The 16,014-nt window shown below is 48.5% G+C and overlaps 1 protein-coding gene across 4 annotated transcripts in view; it reads left to right on the top strand.

The window, feature by feature from the left end:
* The window catches only part of LOC122378660 (receptor-type tyrosine-protein phosphatase S-like), a 48,601-nt gene that overhangs the window by 11,908 nt on the left and 20,679 nt on the right, over nucleotides 1-16,014 (top strand). For all 4 annotated transcript variants that reach the window (XM_043359960.1, XM_043359958.1, XM_043359957.1 and 1 more), the window contains exons 3-5: nucleotides 895-982; nucleotides 1,402-1,496; nucleotides 3,180-3,314. In XM_043359960.1, coding sequence (XP_043215895.1) covers nucleotides 895-982; nucleotides 1,402-1,496; nucleotides 3,180-3,314 — 318 coding nt within the window. The remainder of the gene's footprint in view (nucleotides 1-894; nucleotides 983-1,401; nucleotides 1,497-3,179; nucleotides 3,315-16,014) is intronic.

The raw sequence follows: 16,014 nt of genomic DNA, 5'->3' as shown, positions 1-16,014 counted from the left end.
CCCAGCCGGTAATGTCCCGCCCCGATCTTACATTATGTACATCAACGGCAAATTCTGCCTTATTCGAACCTTCGATGGAATCCATTAGTAGGCATTGAGCTAGATGATAACATTAGTGATGACATGCTAAATTGAAAATGGTTTGTTGAAACTCCCTCATCAATGTAACAAATCAGTCGAACGCTGCACGAAGTTGGGGACTTAGTTGGACAGTTCATACAAGACCAACAAATAATCCTAGGATGCTTCTAAATGTCTCAGTCTGAGCGGAGAGCTTTCATGTTTATTTACATGATCAGCCGCTTCTTCTGGCTGGGTCTTCGAGCTTTATCACTGCCATCAGAATATCCAGCATCTCAGACAGATTGCATGGGATAGGCCATCATAGCCAAAGGCACTTTGCCTTGCTCGTGTGCTTAGAGATAAGTATGATACGGAGCTGATGCTGGATGTATCCCGTGCGATATCCCTGGACCCAATATTGAAAGTGCAATGCGCTGAGAAGTGCTGCGCTTCCAAAGTAGCTGATCGCTCCTGTTCCCAGACATTGCAGTCTACACACATGATGAGGGCTACTTGTAAATTACCCGGCATAATTATGATTCATGGTAGTAATAATTTATATTAATTGAAACCGGTACGTCTTCTGTCCACAAAACAAGCTCAAGACGTGTGTTGATGGCTGAGTGTATGTGATTGACGTGTGTCGGTTCTCGTGTCGTGTCGTTTGACACTCATTTGTGCTCGTGTCAGCACCGTGTTGTGTGGTGTGCCTACTGTATCACTGTGCGCGGTATGTGACTGACATGGGCGCAAATTGACCTTTGTAGTCGGCGCCCTAAAGCCCCATTACGCGAAGGGTATGTGGCTGACGGTACCGTTCCCGTTTCGCAGCACGCCGGCCGGATCGAGGCGCACCCGTGCCGCCACGGCACCAAACCGTGCAATGAGCCCAAGAACCAGAACCACAAGATCGTCCCCTGTGAGTAGCGCGGGCCGTGGGGTCGGCGGGTACCGCCGGGTACCCGCTGCCGCCGAGGTTGGTCGGTCCCAGCCGGTCCCCGGGGAGCGCACCACTGGGTCAGGGACACGGCGACTCCGACAGGTGTGGCGAAATAGTCAGTCACGGCGGCTCATACGGACTATTCCTGTTGTATCGATGCATATGTTTGCCATTTTTTATCTTGCATGAACGAGTTTCGTGGTGACCCACGTTACCGTTTTTGCACGGATTAGCTCGTGCATCATTAATGGATGGATTTCTGGGTAGAATTACCTTCCTACTGATGGCATGCCCAGCTCATTGATGTATTCCCTCCATTCAGGCGTTAATTCTAAGTATTTAGTCCTGCCATCAAGCGTTCCTTCCCGAGCCTGACGCCGTGTTGTTGCGCCCCTCAGACGACTACAACCGGGTGGTGTTGGACATGCTGCCCGCGGATCCCGATCCCGTGGACGAGGCAGAGTCCGACTACATCAACGCGTCATACGTGGACGTGAGTTAACGGCATCACTGGCGTGATGCCTGATGTGTGTAGCGTGGCTGTTTGATGTGTAGCGGTGGCCATGGGTCGTGGCCGACTTTTTCGGCTACCTTGAATGGAAATGTGTGACAATTGATTGACTATACTATTGGATGGCCTGTATTGGCCATGCCAGTAACACATACACGCATATAACACACATACACACATGCCTCGGGTCAAGAGGTCGGAACCAGCCGTAGGATGGGACAGAGTGATCGAGCGGACTGTATGGTGGGGCCGAGTTGATTGCATGGCGGGACGGAGCCGGTCGTACGAGCGCCTCCGACCCGGTACTGAATGTGTACCGTCCCTAAGACCGCGGATGGCACCACTACAGCCGCCTGTGATGGAGTGGCGGCACAGTGAATGTCGTCTTTGTAGGCAGCGTGAATAGCTGAGCAGCTCGTGACGTCATGGAAAAGCGGCGTGAACAAACACGTTCGGACTTCGGAGTATATGTTCATCTGCGCCATTTTCATGTAGCTGAGGGCATTTGGCTCGGCTGGGCGGCTGACCTAGATGCCCAAGGGAAGTGTATGCTGATGGTCGCCTTTTGGGCTCCGTTCTGCTCCGTTTGCTGGCACACGTCCGCCCGACTCCGGCGGGCCGAGTGGCAGCCCCGCGGCGCCGGCCGGACATCCCTCGGCGGGCCGTCCGACTGCCGAGCGTGAGATCCGATCACGGGGACCGGTGGAGACGGACAGGACAGGCCCCGCTGATCACCCACGCCACAGAGCTGGAGAGGCCTCATAGTGGCACTGTGTTCCGTTAAATGATCCTCGGAAGAATGCATGGCTGGACATTTCAGCCGAATTCCGGCAGCAAAAAGATAAAGCATTCGCTGGCTCTGCATAGAGAGTGTTTTTTTTTTTTTTATTATGCAATCTGACACATTTGCGTAACAATGGGGGCCCACATGCGACAGCGATGTCTCGTTCCACTCATGATTTTCACGAAAGAAAAGTCGCGGAACAAGGCACTGTTTTTGTACAGCAGGTTTATTTCGTGACCGGGGCGCGGTCGGTCGGGCCGCGGCCTACCATCACCGTTAGGTGGTAGTGGGTGGGGTCTGAGTACCGCGGCGTTTCGCCGATCCGGTATCAGGCACGCCGTTACCGCCGCGCGCTGTCCTGCCGAAACGCCGATACTAGTCGACCATTGATCGGCGCCTGTGGATTGGTAGCGCCTTACTCTGCTAAAATAGTCCGCCTGCGGCCGCAATTATGCTACACCCACACTCACACTTATGACTCACTCTGAATAAATGGAAGTCTGGGCCGGCGCCGGATGGAGAAGGCGGTTTCGTAGCTCGCTTTGTTTAGGAAAAGAGAGATTAAAGGACTTCTTTGATAGGTATGCTCTATGACATGTAGCTTACACGGGTGCTGTTTCCAACTTACACGAATTTTCACACGATCTTGGCCGAGCTATTGTTTGTCAATGTAAATGCGGCAGCTGCTCATTCTCCCATGTTCTGTTGCATAGTATCGTGAAAAGCCATGTGCAATGAGCATTATCATTTGCGTTCATGTGGTATGAATTCCTTGTCATTTTTTGTGATTGAACTGTACCTACCTGAGGCCAGTGAAATATTGGTCTACACAGATGGACTGGACCTCCCACTGACTTCCCCCTCTCCATCTGTTATCGCAGAGTCTCCTCAAGCCGAACGCCTACATCGTGACGCAGGGCCCCAACGAACGCACCCTCAACGACTTTTGGCGGATGATGTGGAAGGAGCGGTCGCCCTGCATCGTCATGCTCACCAAAACGTTCGACTTCATTAAGGTGAGTGCGTCAGCGCCGTCAGAGTGCATCATCTTGTTAGTGCTCCGCTTTGAAGTCATTGTTAGCGTTTGGTTACCAGGCGGCCGCCGCGCTGGCTCGCTGCGGCTGGTGCGCCGGCGGGGCGGCCTTGTTTGGGTCCGCTCCCGAGCCGCGCCCGTCATCTCGCTGGACGCGACCTTTTATCTCCGGGTGGAATGTGGCGCGGCGGTCAGTGGGGCCAGAGCCCCTCCTCGTCACATGACCGCGGGTCACCAGTGGTCGGCCTTGTGTCCAGGACTGCGTCACAGACCGTGAACTCCTCCCTCCACCCCGTCACATGACCGTGGGTCGCCGGTGACCGCCGTGGTGTCCAGGACTGCGTCACGGGCCGTGTTTGGGCGGCGGCACGCGCGCGCCGCTGACGTCACGCCACTCGGCTCCGTGACGTGTCAGCCGCCGACATTGGGCGGAAACGGGTGTTTGACGGCGCCCAGCGCTGTGCCGAACCGCCAGCCGCTCCGCGGATCGCGTGCCCGGCTGGCGTGTGTGCTGTGGCTATGGCGGAATGGCGTGGGACAGACCCGCCGCTGTTCGCCGCCGCCCACGGCCGCTCGGCGTTCGGTAATTTGTGCTCGTTCTGGCATAATTCGTCTGGCATTTAATGTCACCTGTGCTGAACCCAATACCTACCCGTGGAGGTATGGTAGACACGTTGAAGCAAATGCAGTTGCGCTGAAAATGTTATTACGTTATTATATGATTTAGCCTGCTGTAGCTGATGTTATTTAGCCTGCTGTAGCTCATGTTATTTCGAAGCGCTCACGTATCTGTTTGAACCTTCTATTATGTGTGTGTCAGCTCCAGACACAGTTCGTTGCGGCCTGTGGATTGCGGCATGTGGATATGCGTAAAAAGCGTCGCGCAAACTTACAACAGTTATTTATTGATTTGTTAAAAGTCGCAATTGTACGAACGCCTCTTTCCGCTAATTGTTTATTTCCTTAAGACCTTACTAACTTGAGTAACAGGCACAGAAGCGAAAGGCGTGCTAAAACTGCGGCACTTTCGTTTCCTGTCAGTGATTTGTGGTTGCAGCTACATGCAAACAGCCGTGTCGGCTGCGGGCATTGCCTGGGAGGAATGCTATTTCAGCTAGAATCTCGACCGGCCGTCGAGAGTCATGTTTACCTGGCACAAGTTGGCTGACCTTTGAGTTAGCTCCACTTGGCCTGGGGCGCCGGCAGGCGGGGCCGGCCGGCGGCTGTCCGCCGGGGTGACCTGGTCGCTGAGAGTGGACCGGTCCGGCGGAGGAAGGGTGGTGCTGACTGCTGACCAATGCGCCGGGGCTGTCCGCTCCTGATCCGTGACTGACTGGTTCCATCCGCCACTCTGCTGATTATTAAAGCAGTTTCTGAGGAAGGTCTGCCAAAAAGATTGTTTTATTGATGGCATTGGCAAATAATAGGCGCACAACGTGTGTCCCCGAAGATGCTGGGTGTGCCGAGCAGCGGTGTCAGCGACAACTTCCTTGACCAGCGCGATGATCACCACTGGTGTAATGCTGGTTGTTGCCAGGCCGCTGGGCCTATCTCTTTCCCTGTGGAATAATCCTAATCGACTTTAGGAGCACTGGAGGCATTCCCGTTCCAGTTCGCCGGAAACAGGCAATGTAACATTTCGGCCAGTTAAGCGGGACTGGGTTTCCATTGAGCAGAGAACGCTGGCTAAATGTAGCTGCATTTGTAAATAAGCGCCGCTATGTGCACAACGCCCATAAATGGCGACGAATTCTGTGGAGTCGTTGGATTTTGCGATGTTTGACGCGAAAAGCAATGTTGTGCTTCAACTCCAGCGGTTTGGACTATTTTATGTGGCACGGCTCTGTTTTACGTTCGCCTGGACCGGATATTCGCTGAGCGGCGCGGCCGCTGCCTTGTAGTTCGGAGCTTCTGGGCGTCCGCCAACTCTTTGTATCGAGACCGGATGCCGTTGGACGCTGCTCAGACTGCGTGCATTATAGAGCTGGAACGCGAAAGGTCGTGTGGCAGTTTTGGACGCGAGGAAATAGTATTGTGGGGATGTTGGAATTATACCAATATAGAGTCTCTATATTGGTATCTTGGCATAGGCATTGATCAATTGAAGCTCATGTTTGAGTTGTCTAAACCCAAGAACGATTTCATGTCTCAAAAGAAGGTTGCGTTGCCAGCTTCCAGTGAGTTGGGGCTCTCAAAATTGTTTTCTATTTATTGCTCTATTCTGGGCTCCTGTGTTTGATTGGTCGTTTGAGAATGTGATCATAATTAACCCATAAGTTAACAATATTCATTAACCTTGCTCAAGGTATTTTTTCTGGACGGTACTGAGCTAAGCTTGAGGGCAGTCTTTGCTGAACTAGGCTGGTTTGCCAAATTCTCAGGTCTAAAACCAAATGTTTCAAAATCCAATGCGATGTGGATTGGAAGTGAAACTTCACGAGTAGATGTTATATGTCCAGACATTGTGATAAATTGGGTGCATGAAATAAAGCTTCTGGGAATTATATTTGAACCGAAATGTTTCAACATAGTAGAGAAAAACTTGCTGATGAAACAGGAGGCAATATTACGAGTGATAAGAATGTGGCAAAATAGACATATCAGTCTAACTGGGAAAATAATCGTTGCCAAAAGTTTGATACTACCACAGATAACGCATGTTCTATCAGCACTACCTAATCCTAGTGAAAAAACGGTAAGAGAACTATCAAAAATATTGTTTGGTTATATATGGGGTTCCAAAAGAAACCCTATAAAGAGGATAAGATTGTGTCAGAAGTTAACTGACAATGGGTTAGCAATGATTGACATTGATTCATATGTCAAATCATTAAAAATGAAGTGGATACAAAGGACCATTGAGGGGAAAAACACAACGTGGTGCCTTCTAATACCAAAGAAAATTAGAACGGATTGCATTTGGAACTTCGGTACAGCTGCACTCAGAAAGCTACTTCCGGAAATCCATAATCCTTTCTGGAAAGACGTAGTCTCTACCTGGATTTCCTTCTCTAAGTCTTTCACCGTGGAAGATGAGGATGTTTGTAATGAAAACATTTTCAACTCGGACATGACTAAATTTAAAGTAATACGATACGCTAACTGGGAAAAAATGGAATAAAGTTTATAGGAGACCTCCTTGAGAATGGAAAAGTAATGACTTGGCGGAGGTTTAAGGAAAAATTTCATGTAAACTGTATGCAATTTGAATATGAAAGCCTAGTATTAAGCTTGCCAATGAACATTAAAAGTAACCGGCTTAAAGAATCTTATCAACAGCCGGTACTTCCAGCACGATTGAAATGTCTTTTAAGTAATGCTACATTTACAAACTTGTTTGCTAAAAATCAAAATAAACAAAAAAGAGGAAATTTCGATGATATAGCTAGAATAGAAAACAAATGGAATAGAGATATAGAAACATTTGACTGTTTTTCCGTTTTTAATATAAAAAATAGTGTGGTTCCAAGCCGATACGTATCTTTTCAGTATAAGCTAGTGATGCGGATTTTGACAACCAACACTTTCCTAAAAATAATAGGGATTGAAGAAAATGATAACTGCTCTTTTTGCCAAAATGAGCCAGAAACGCTAGCACACTTATTTTTGACATGCAATGTAGTCGCTAGACTATGGAACGACATAGCGGAATATCTGAAAGAAAGTGAAATAGGACCGCTTAGCCCTGGAGTCAAAATTTTTGGGAAAGAAAACAGCACACTCATAAATCACATTGTAACAATTGCAAAATACGTAATATATGATGCAAGACGAAGAAATGTCCGACCCTCTATTGATCATTTCAAAAACATACTCAAACAGGACTTTGAAACGGAGCAATATATAGCAAGAAAAAATGATACATTTAAGAATTTCGTTAATAAATGACTTGACTTTGTATCCGCCCTAGATACAACTAATAACACTAGCAATTCTGTCGGTGTCGTCGGTACGCGGCCCGTGTTAGCCTCTGGGGCATTCCACGTCAAATCGAACAAAAATCGGCTGTTTTGCACCTTACCATCAGCGATTTCATTATAAATTTGTGAGCGAGTTCCTGTGTCGCCCTGGACATTACATTGATGTTTTTTGCACATTCTGACCACAGGTCTTCTAAATATAGGGCATCAAATTTTTACAAAATGTTGCATCTTTATATTTTTGAACGACCATAACTTTGGTTGTACTTGTTTGATTTGAATGAAATAAACCTTACTGTTTAGGTAATTTCTTAAGCATTTGTTTAGAATTGCATCGACTTAAATATATGACCTTGAAATTTGCTTAACTCTGTTATTAAGCACAAAAATTGAAATAGCAAAAAACACGCCACCTTCGATTTGGCTCATTTTCATATATTTTATTGCCTACCATATTCTTAACAATCTGTGAAAAAATTAGAGTGGGCCATTCATAAGTTTTGAAGAAAATGGCACATATGCAAACGTATGTTAGCACGCGCAGTGGAGGGGGAAGAGTGAATTTCGCCCCACCCCTCCTGTTTTTCGCCAATATCTCATAATATTGATGCGAAATTACTTATGGCTACCTGTCCAGAATTGAATTGCACATCTCATCGTGCAAGTAATAAGAAAATCGGTTCACAACTGTTCTAGTAATAGCGGTGTAAAGTGAACATCCTGTCGCCGCGGCGACGCGGCGACTCGGCAGCCGGCGCCGACCGCTACGCGCCGCCTGAATTGTAGACTGTGCCGGGACGGAACGGAACGGTTCCGTCTTTACATCGCGCTCCTTACCGCTGAATTCAGGGTTGTATACCAATCAAGTCGATTGAATTGATTGATTTGATTCAACGCGTATTTTGAGTTGATTGGATTGAGTCGATTGACTTTTCGAGATGACTGGTTGACTGACTCGTTTGACTTTAGCGACTGGTTGACTGATTTGATTCCCGAAAATTAGAGTGACTCGTATGATTGAATCGATTGAATTGAAAGTTTAAATAAGTTTTAGTTGACCAAAAATAATGACACCAATTGATGACATCAAAGATCACAAAACTACACTGAAAACTGCTTGTCATCACAACTGCAATATGGGGTAGATGGCCAAATAAAGAACAGGGCCTAAACATGAACAGCCAACTTTGACTTTCAACTGCAATAACTGCTCCAATCCTGTGATAGAACCTGGCCATGGATGAGATAATACCTGGCGATGCACCTACCTACCTTTCTGCACTCAGCAGGATTTTTTTTTTTAAGCCAGATGATAAAGTGCAAGGCCCTATATACTAATAAAGTGTGATTAATTAATAATTCACATCTCCACATCTCCTCAGAAACAACCCACTGAACATATATGGCCTTGCACTGAACTCTATAAATATCTGAAACCCCTACAAAAATAACTGAAACAAAAGCGTCGTTTTCGTCTCGCTAATTACGTTTACGTAAATTAATAGCTAATTTGCTGCATTGTTTAATTTGCAGCAGAACGTTTGTTGATCCTTTTCTCCTGAGAGCCTAAGCATAACATATTTAATATATTTCATTTTCCTTAAAATATTTTACCGAATATTATTAAGTGGTTTTATTTCAAATGAAATCATAATTAAAACGAAATTGGTGTTGTACAACCGATTTATTTTATGATGATCTACCATACTACATGATAACCAATGACGTCATCTTACCAAAAAATCAAAAGACGTAGAATAAGGATTTATAAAAGCTTAGCATACTTATCGGCAAAACGTTTTCTTTGTTTTTTTCGCAGTCGCACCGTGCCGTTTTCGCGTTTTAATTTTCCTTGTACCTACTTCCTTTGTCTTTAACTTATCCTGTGGTTCCAGAGTCCCTGTCCTTTCCATTTCCTTTTAAATATATATTTAATGCTCATCCCTATCCCCAGTCCTAACAGTTTCAAATTGTATTGCAATAAAATGTTTTGAATTCTTCACATATAACCTATCTACCTTCGTTGGTACTGTTGGTAGCCAGTGACACATCTAGGCAAGTAAGTAGGTACCTACCTGCTTTCCTGCTGTCTTCATAAAGCATACCTAATGAAGTTGTCAAATTTGTGGCACATTTTCAACACTTTCATATGGTGTCAGTGTGGCATGAAACCTAGCTAGGTTCATTATGTTCAGGGTTCAATTCAGAAGAGCTCCGCATAACTCACATAAGAGACAGACGGGGGCTTTACATGAGGTAGATGGCCTGATGACTTAGCTGGAATATGGCCAAAATTAAATTGACAGCTTTTAGGTGAAAGGTGGTGATTTGGGTTAAGGGGCGTTTGTTGAAGTCAACTACTGGGTTATTTTGCACCCATTAAATGAAACTTCTGCTCCAATTCTACCCATTGAACCTCAATATCATGATCCACCTGTCCATCACTAGGTATCCTTCCTTATTACATAGAAACTTTGAATGGCATGGCAATTTATAATTTTAAATGACAATATTTTTATGTTTCTTCTGTAGGTAGGTAGGTAGGTAGGTAGGTAGGTACACCAGACTGCTATGGACACTTTTCCAAGTTGGGGGGGGGCAAAAAACCTAATGTATATCTTGGTTTGAGTCGTTTGATTGAGTTGATTGATTCCTTTCATTGTCGCGTTTGAGTCGATTGAATCAATTCCCGAAAACTGCTCTGACTTGATTGATTTGATTGGTTTCCCAAATTTGTCGTGATTGAATTGATTGCTATTGATTGAGTCGTATACAACCCTGCCGCTGATTACGTTCGATTCGCGTCAAATTTTGTGAGAAGACTAAGAAATGTACAGGCAATCTTATGGTGAAAGAATTTTGAAAATAGGTTGGTAAACAATTGAAATATGAACGTGTAAACACAAAATTGTGACTGCTGCGTTTCCCGCGTCGGCCGATCCCGCCTCAGCCGGCGACATGTTACTCTTAGCAGGACTCTAACTGCCATATTTAATTATCGGATTAACTAGAAATTCCCCATACATACTCAAAAATGTATGTTCTTTCGTATAGTGAAGATCAAAAGGCGTGAAGATATCGTTGCGTGATGATGTTTTCGTTGAATTTATTTCATGATGCATTTTCACACGGCTCAAAATTCACCGCAAAATACCGTTTGCCTGAGACACTTTTACAATGGAACGTGAATGCTTGACTACGATGACTATGCATTTCCATTCTCGCAGAGTTTAGGATATCACTAATCAGCAATCATTCATTTCAGAAAGTGTACACAAGCAAGCATGTCTTGACTCTGTCTTTCAAGGTCACGCGCGGTTGCGTGATGTTGATGCATGAAAACGGCGTTTGCCGCGAAAGTTATGAATGGCCCACTCCAATTTTTTCACAGATGGTTAGGAACATTATGACGGACATAATATGTAAAAATTACTTAAATCGAAGGTGGCGTGTTTTTTGCTATTTAAATTTTTCTGTTTTAATTCAAGGTCAGGTCAAATGCATTTCAAGGTCACTTCAATTTAATTTTATAATTAAAAATCAAAGCCTTATCAATTGCCTACAAGACCCTGTTAATATCATTTTGATACCAGAAAAGGATTTAGAGTTATAAGCATTTAAAAAAAAATGATGTGTGGCATTTTTGGCTATATTCGATGACCTATATCTCGGCGATACGTTATCAAATTTCGAAAATATTACCCGTAACTCAGTTTTGAACCATGCCCAGTCTGCCTAAAAATTTTCAGAAAAATCGAAGGGGATGACGGATTTCGGTGTTTGATTTGACGTGGAATGCCCCCTCTGCCGCCACTGGGAATTGGGTGGGCCCTGCCGTCGCGCAGCCCGCCTGTAGTTTGAGACGTGCGTGTGTGGATGATGACGGGAGGTAGAGTGCGTTATACGCAAGATAAACAATCAGCCACCGCTCCCATGACCCATCCGGGCCAACCTGGGACCGGCCCTATTAAATTGGGCCGGTCGGCCGGCCGGGCGTGCGGGGCGCCGGCCCAAAAAGTCGACGGCTCGCAGGCCCGGCCGGTGGATAGGGGGCGTCGCCCGCGATACTTTTTCGACGGGCGGCGCGGGCGGTGGCTGACGGCCCGCCTGGAGCGCCGGGGAGGTAACCAACAGATCTCCCCGGCTGGGGAGGTATCCCCCAGATCTCCCCGGGGCCGGGGCGTTTCCATGAGAGAACGCCGCCCCGGCTCGGCCAGGCGGGCCACACCACAAAGCGCCCTGCGATGTTTGTTTCAATGGCCCCGCCCCAGCATCCTTGCTCTCAGATTCCTTCTCGACTGGATCCTTTACCACACTCCGAAGAGCTCGGTTCCGGGAGAACCCTGGCGTGGCTTCGGGGTTGGTTTTCGGTGGAGTGGCGGCTGGCGCCTGGTGTCGCCGGAGCGTGGCCCGCCCTTGTGGCTCTATCTCGCGTTCCTCTGCCGCCGCCGGGCGTCGGATGGGCTCCGCCTGTCTAGCAGCCGCCTGCAGTTTAACCCTATTCCTGGCGGGGGGGGGGGGGCCTCAGGAGCCCCCCCCTGAGGTTTTTTGGTTATATCTCCCAAACGCGTTGAGCTAGGAAGCTCAAATTTTCTGACTTTTCCTAAAAGGCTTATACGCAACATGTCTGAAAATTTTGAGTTGATCTGACCTCAGGTCAGGTCACCAGAGGCGGTTTGGTGACGCTACCTCAGAAAAGTTTGCAATCACGCCAGAGCTAGAGTTTTTGACCGATCAATTTCTTCTCTTCAGGGTTTAGTTAGGGTACCAGTATGTGCAATTTGTATATCTCGGAATTTTGATATCGGTGACCTAAGGTCAGGTCAATTTCGCGACCTCCCCATTATAAGTCAATGGGGGAAAAATCAACTCCCTGTTTTTACCACTAAAACGGGTCGGAATGGCCCCATATACCATACATGACTTCATATACGATCAACCTTCACTACCTTGAGGTCTGTTTTGCTGTTGGGCAGCTGTGAGGTCATGTGACGTCATCAAAGGTCCCCAAAGGTTTTTGGCCAATAACTCCGTACAGGAACAAGATACAGACGCGTGGATGGTCTCATTGTGCTCAGCTCGTCAAGACGCATCGAATGATATACATGATGACCTCGAGGTCACGTGACCTGAGGTCAACCTTTGACCTTGACCTTTCGAGGTCAACATATATATATCATTCGATGCGGATTGACGAGAGGATCACGATGATGCCCTTAGTTTGTTCCTATCTTGACTAATTCGAAAGTTATTCGAGAAAAACTCTCTCCATATCTAGTGCCGCCATTTTGACTTTTTCGACCCCTGTGACGTCATCTTTGACCTGACCTGAAAATGACCTTAGTAAAAATTGTAGATCTTGGCCGTGCGTATCCGATGCCGTTTACCGCTTGTCGCTATCTTGCTTCGTTCTAGAGATCTCAGGGGGGGGGGGCCGAATCGGCCCCCCCCCCGCCAGTTTCTTGTCCCGGCGGAGCCCGCCAGGAATAGGGTTAAGAAGCCTGTGTGGGACAGGGTTTGGGCGATAGGCTGAGTGATATGCAACCGCATGTATTTCGTTGCCGTGCTTCTGTTCACCATGTTGATTATTGTTTCTGTCCTGTTAATTTCGTGCAATAAAAAAGTTTTAAAAAAACCTTGCTCAAGGTAAATACGTAATCTGGTGCTCGCTACGGGTATTGTTGGCTTTTCGTAGTCCACGTCAACTCTCTTGTCTCTCCTCCCCGTCTTGTCGCTGACGTTTAGATTCTCGCACTATGGGCGCCAACTACCTCTGCACTCTGCAGTCCAGGCACTTGAAAACCCCCAAAACATCGTAATTTCACGCACCCTGCACGCCGTCCGCACCGCTTGTGGTGAGGAATGCACCGGCCGCTGGCGTGTCTAGGCGCAGTGCCTTCCCGACTGCCGGGTGCAAGTCTGATAGACTAGAGACACGTAGGATAATTGCCATTAGCCAGCACCGATTAGTGCTGGAGTCTTGGCGCAAGCGCTGCCTGGTCGCTGTAGTTCTAGGGGTGATGCCCCTTCCGGTAAGGGGCATTTGATTATTCCTCTCATCAGTCGTCAACACTTACTTTACGTCTTAGGCACGTTTGTATTTCAACAAAAGTTGCTTACCTACCGACAAATGTTGGTGCTCATCGACAAATTACAAATGTTGCTTGTTTTTCGATACCGATGTGACTCGTATTTGTTCAAAACCGATACCGAGGATGAATGTTTTCCTGTTATCAGATTATTACCAGGATGTTCGTAGGAAAATGCAATGTTGCGTAGCCTGTGACCTCATCGTTAAAAGGATATTGCGTGCTCGAATGTTTCATATCGGGTCTTCTTTCGGATTTTGGTCGTTCAGACTATCCTTTGAGAGTACTTATTGGCGTATTTTGGCTGTGTTTTGGCCATCACAGCTGTGCTGGCTGAATGTTATGTGGACCGTATAACCAGTCCGCTGCGTCAACTGCACAGTCTTTCAGAGTTTGTAGCTGGGGTTTACCTGAACATTCCGTGAGGTGTTGATTCTGAGATATGTCGTCAAACTATGGTCGTTGCTCCTTGGCGCTGTTGTAAATGGCGGTATAGGGGGAGGTGCATTGATGCCGTCAACTCACGGTGAAGGCAGCGCCAGCAGCAACCCTCCGAGAGCCATTGATCGGGGACAGACGGTAAGCGTCATTGATCTTGTAGGTAACTCTGGCGGTCGATCTCACTGAGATTGTGGTAGCTGTTGGTGCCGGTTGCTCGGCTCGGCTGGGGTGCTCACCACCAGCTGTGTCCAGGTACCGGCCACCGTGCTGGTACGTGGACAGACACAGCGACTGCTCAGCGCTCAGCGCTGGGGCGTAGCCAGCTACGGCGCTGGCATGTCCCAGCCACGGCGCTGGCTGTGCCCAGACAGCGCTGCAGCTGGCACGGTTTGGTCACTGCCACAGTGCAGACACGTCTCGGTCACGGCGCTGGTTGTGCCCAAACAGCGCCGCAGCTGGGCCGTCCCCGGTCACGCCAATCGCTGGTGAACGCCGCAGTATCGGGCTGTGATTACACCACAAATCGATCCCATCGATCCGACAGATGCGACGTTCAACTAATGAGGAAACATCGACCAGAGGATGTCGGGCTGAAAAGGACAACACTTGTCAACTGAGACCCCTAATTGGTCCAAATTTCAGGATTTATTTCAGACGGCTGAAGCACGTAATCCTGGCGGCACTGCAGTGCGGGTTTCCGTGCAGAAATGCTCGGTGTCCGCCGGCTGGCCGAGTGGCCTGGCGTCCGTCCCGCCCCCGTCCCTCCCCGTCTCATGGCCAGCGCGGCTGATTAAGGCCACAATCACGTGCCGTTCGCCCCCGCACTCGTCACGTGTCCGCTGACGACAGACGGCCAGGCTCCCCCGCGTCAGTCACGTGTCCACTGGCGACGGACGGATGGACGGCGCGGCGGCCGGCCGGACTGACCGCGCTGGCTCGGGCGCCAGCGGCTCTGAGATGGAACTGGGAAGCCACTCGATGGGCGCCGGACTGGCGATTGGACGGGACTGAGTCTTCTCTGAGACTGCACTGGGTCGTCCGTCCCGCTCCGACGCCGCCCGACTCCCGACCGCCTGACTCCCGACTCCCGACCGCCTGACTCCCGACGCCGCCCGACTCCCGACTCCCGACGCCGCGCAGTGGCCAGCTAATGGGCCGCGGCACGGCTTACGGACCAACTTCGGGGCGCTGATGTATGCCGAAAGTTGGCCGGCCTGGCGCCGTGGCCGGATGCTCTGCGGGTCGGGTACTGCGTGACCTGCCAGAGCGGGGAGGCCCGACTGCCGGTCTCTGGCGCCGACTCGGCACTTCTGCCGCCGAGAGGGCGACATCAATCGAGTCGGAAGGAAGTCGTTAGCGAACGCGAGCACGTTGATACCCTATGGTTCTCTGATCTTGGTGTGTGAACTGTGACTTTCTGCTCGTTTGTCATATGTCAGACGACTCCCTCGGACTCCCAGCAGACTCATCTATCTGTTGGTCTGATCGGTGTTCAAATGGCTCTTTCGAATGAATCTGTTTTTGGAGAGTCCCATACGGAGTATCTGTCGGCTGACGTCATCCCTCTTGGCAGTCTTCACGCTGTCTTATGATTCAACGTTATAACTTCCGCTGGAATAGTATCGCAAGTCGGGTTATAAGCAGCTATAATACGCCTATTGGCAGGTATCTTTATACAGTTCTTGTATGAACGGGCATGAACTAAAATGCGGAGGGGAACTTGCTGCAATAATGCCACCAAGCGTAAAAATACCGTGCGATCATAACCAACTGAACCCAGCAGTTGTTTAAACGTCGGAATCGATTTGTGAACTTCCGGCAAAGCGCGTGCAATAGCTTGGCTGTTTTGCTGTACCATAACAGTGATGTCAAGCGTTTACAGACATGTGTGACGCCAGCAAGCCAGTAGTCACTTTCTATAGTGTATCGCGCCTTGGGCCCTGTTTCACCGGTGATAGCAGCACGCCGATTTTACGACTTGTCAAATTGGGTTTCCATGGAGACATCAACAGGCCCATTGCTCCAACACTACCACAAGTGTGACGTCAGCTCGCGCAATTTGATAGCAGCGTGGTAGCAGCAGCCCGTGAAACACCGCCCTGGTCGCCAGTGTATTTATGCTGAACGGCAGCGCTCGTTATAAGCGCTGTGAGGGGTAGGCTGCGACATACGGTGACCGGCCACGAAGCGCCGGAGTGATGCTAATGCGACATCAAGGAACTTTCTAATGCTG

This window comes from Amphibalanus amphitrite, unplaced genomic scaffold (genome assembly GCF_019059575.1).
Source record: "Amphibalanus amphitrite isolate SeventyFive unplaced genomic scaffold, NRLGWU_Aamphi_draft 000063F_arrow, whole genome shotgun sequence".
Classification (NCBI taxonomy): Eukaryota; Metazoa; Arthropoda; class Thecostraca; order Balanomorpha; family Balanidae; genus Amphibalanus; species Amphibalanus amphitrite.
Note: the sequence above shows the minus strand (reverse complement) of the source record. Positions and strands in the feature narration are given on the sequence as shown.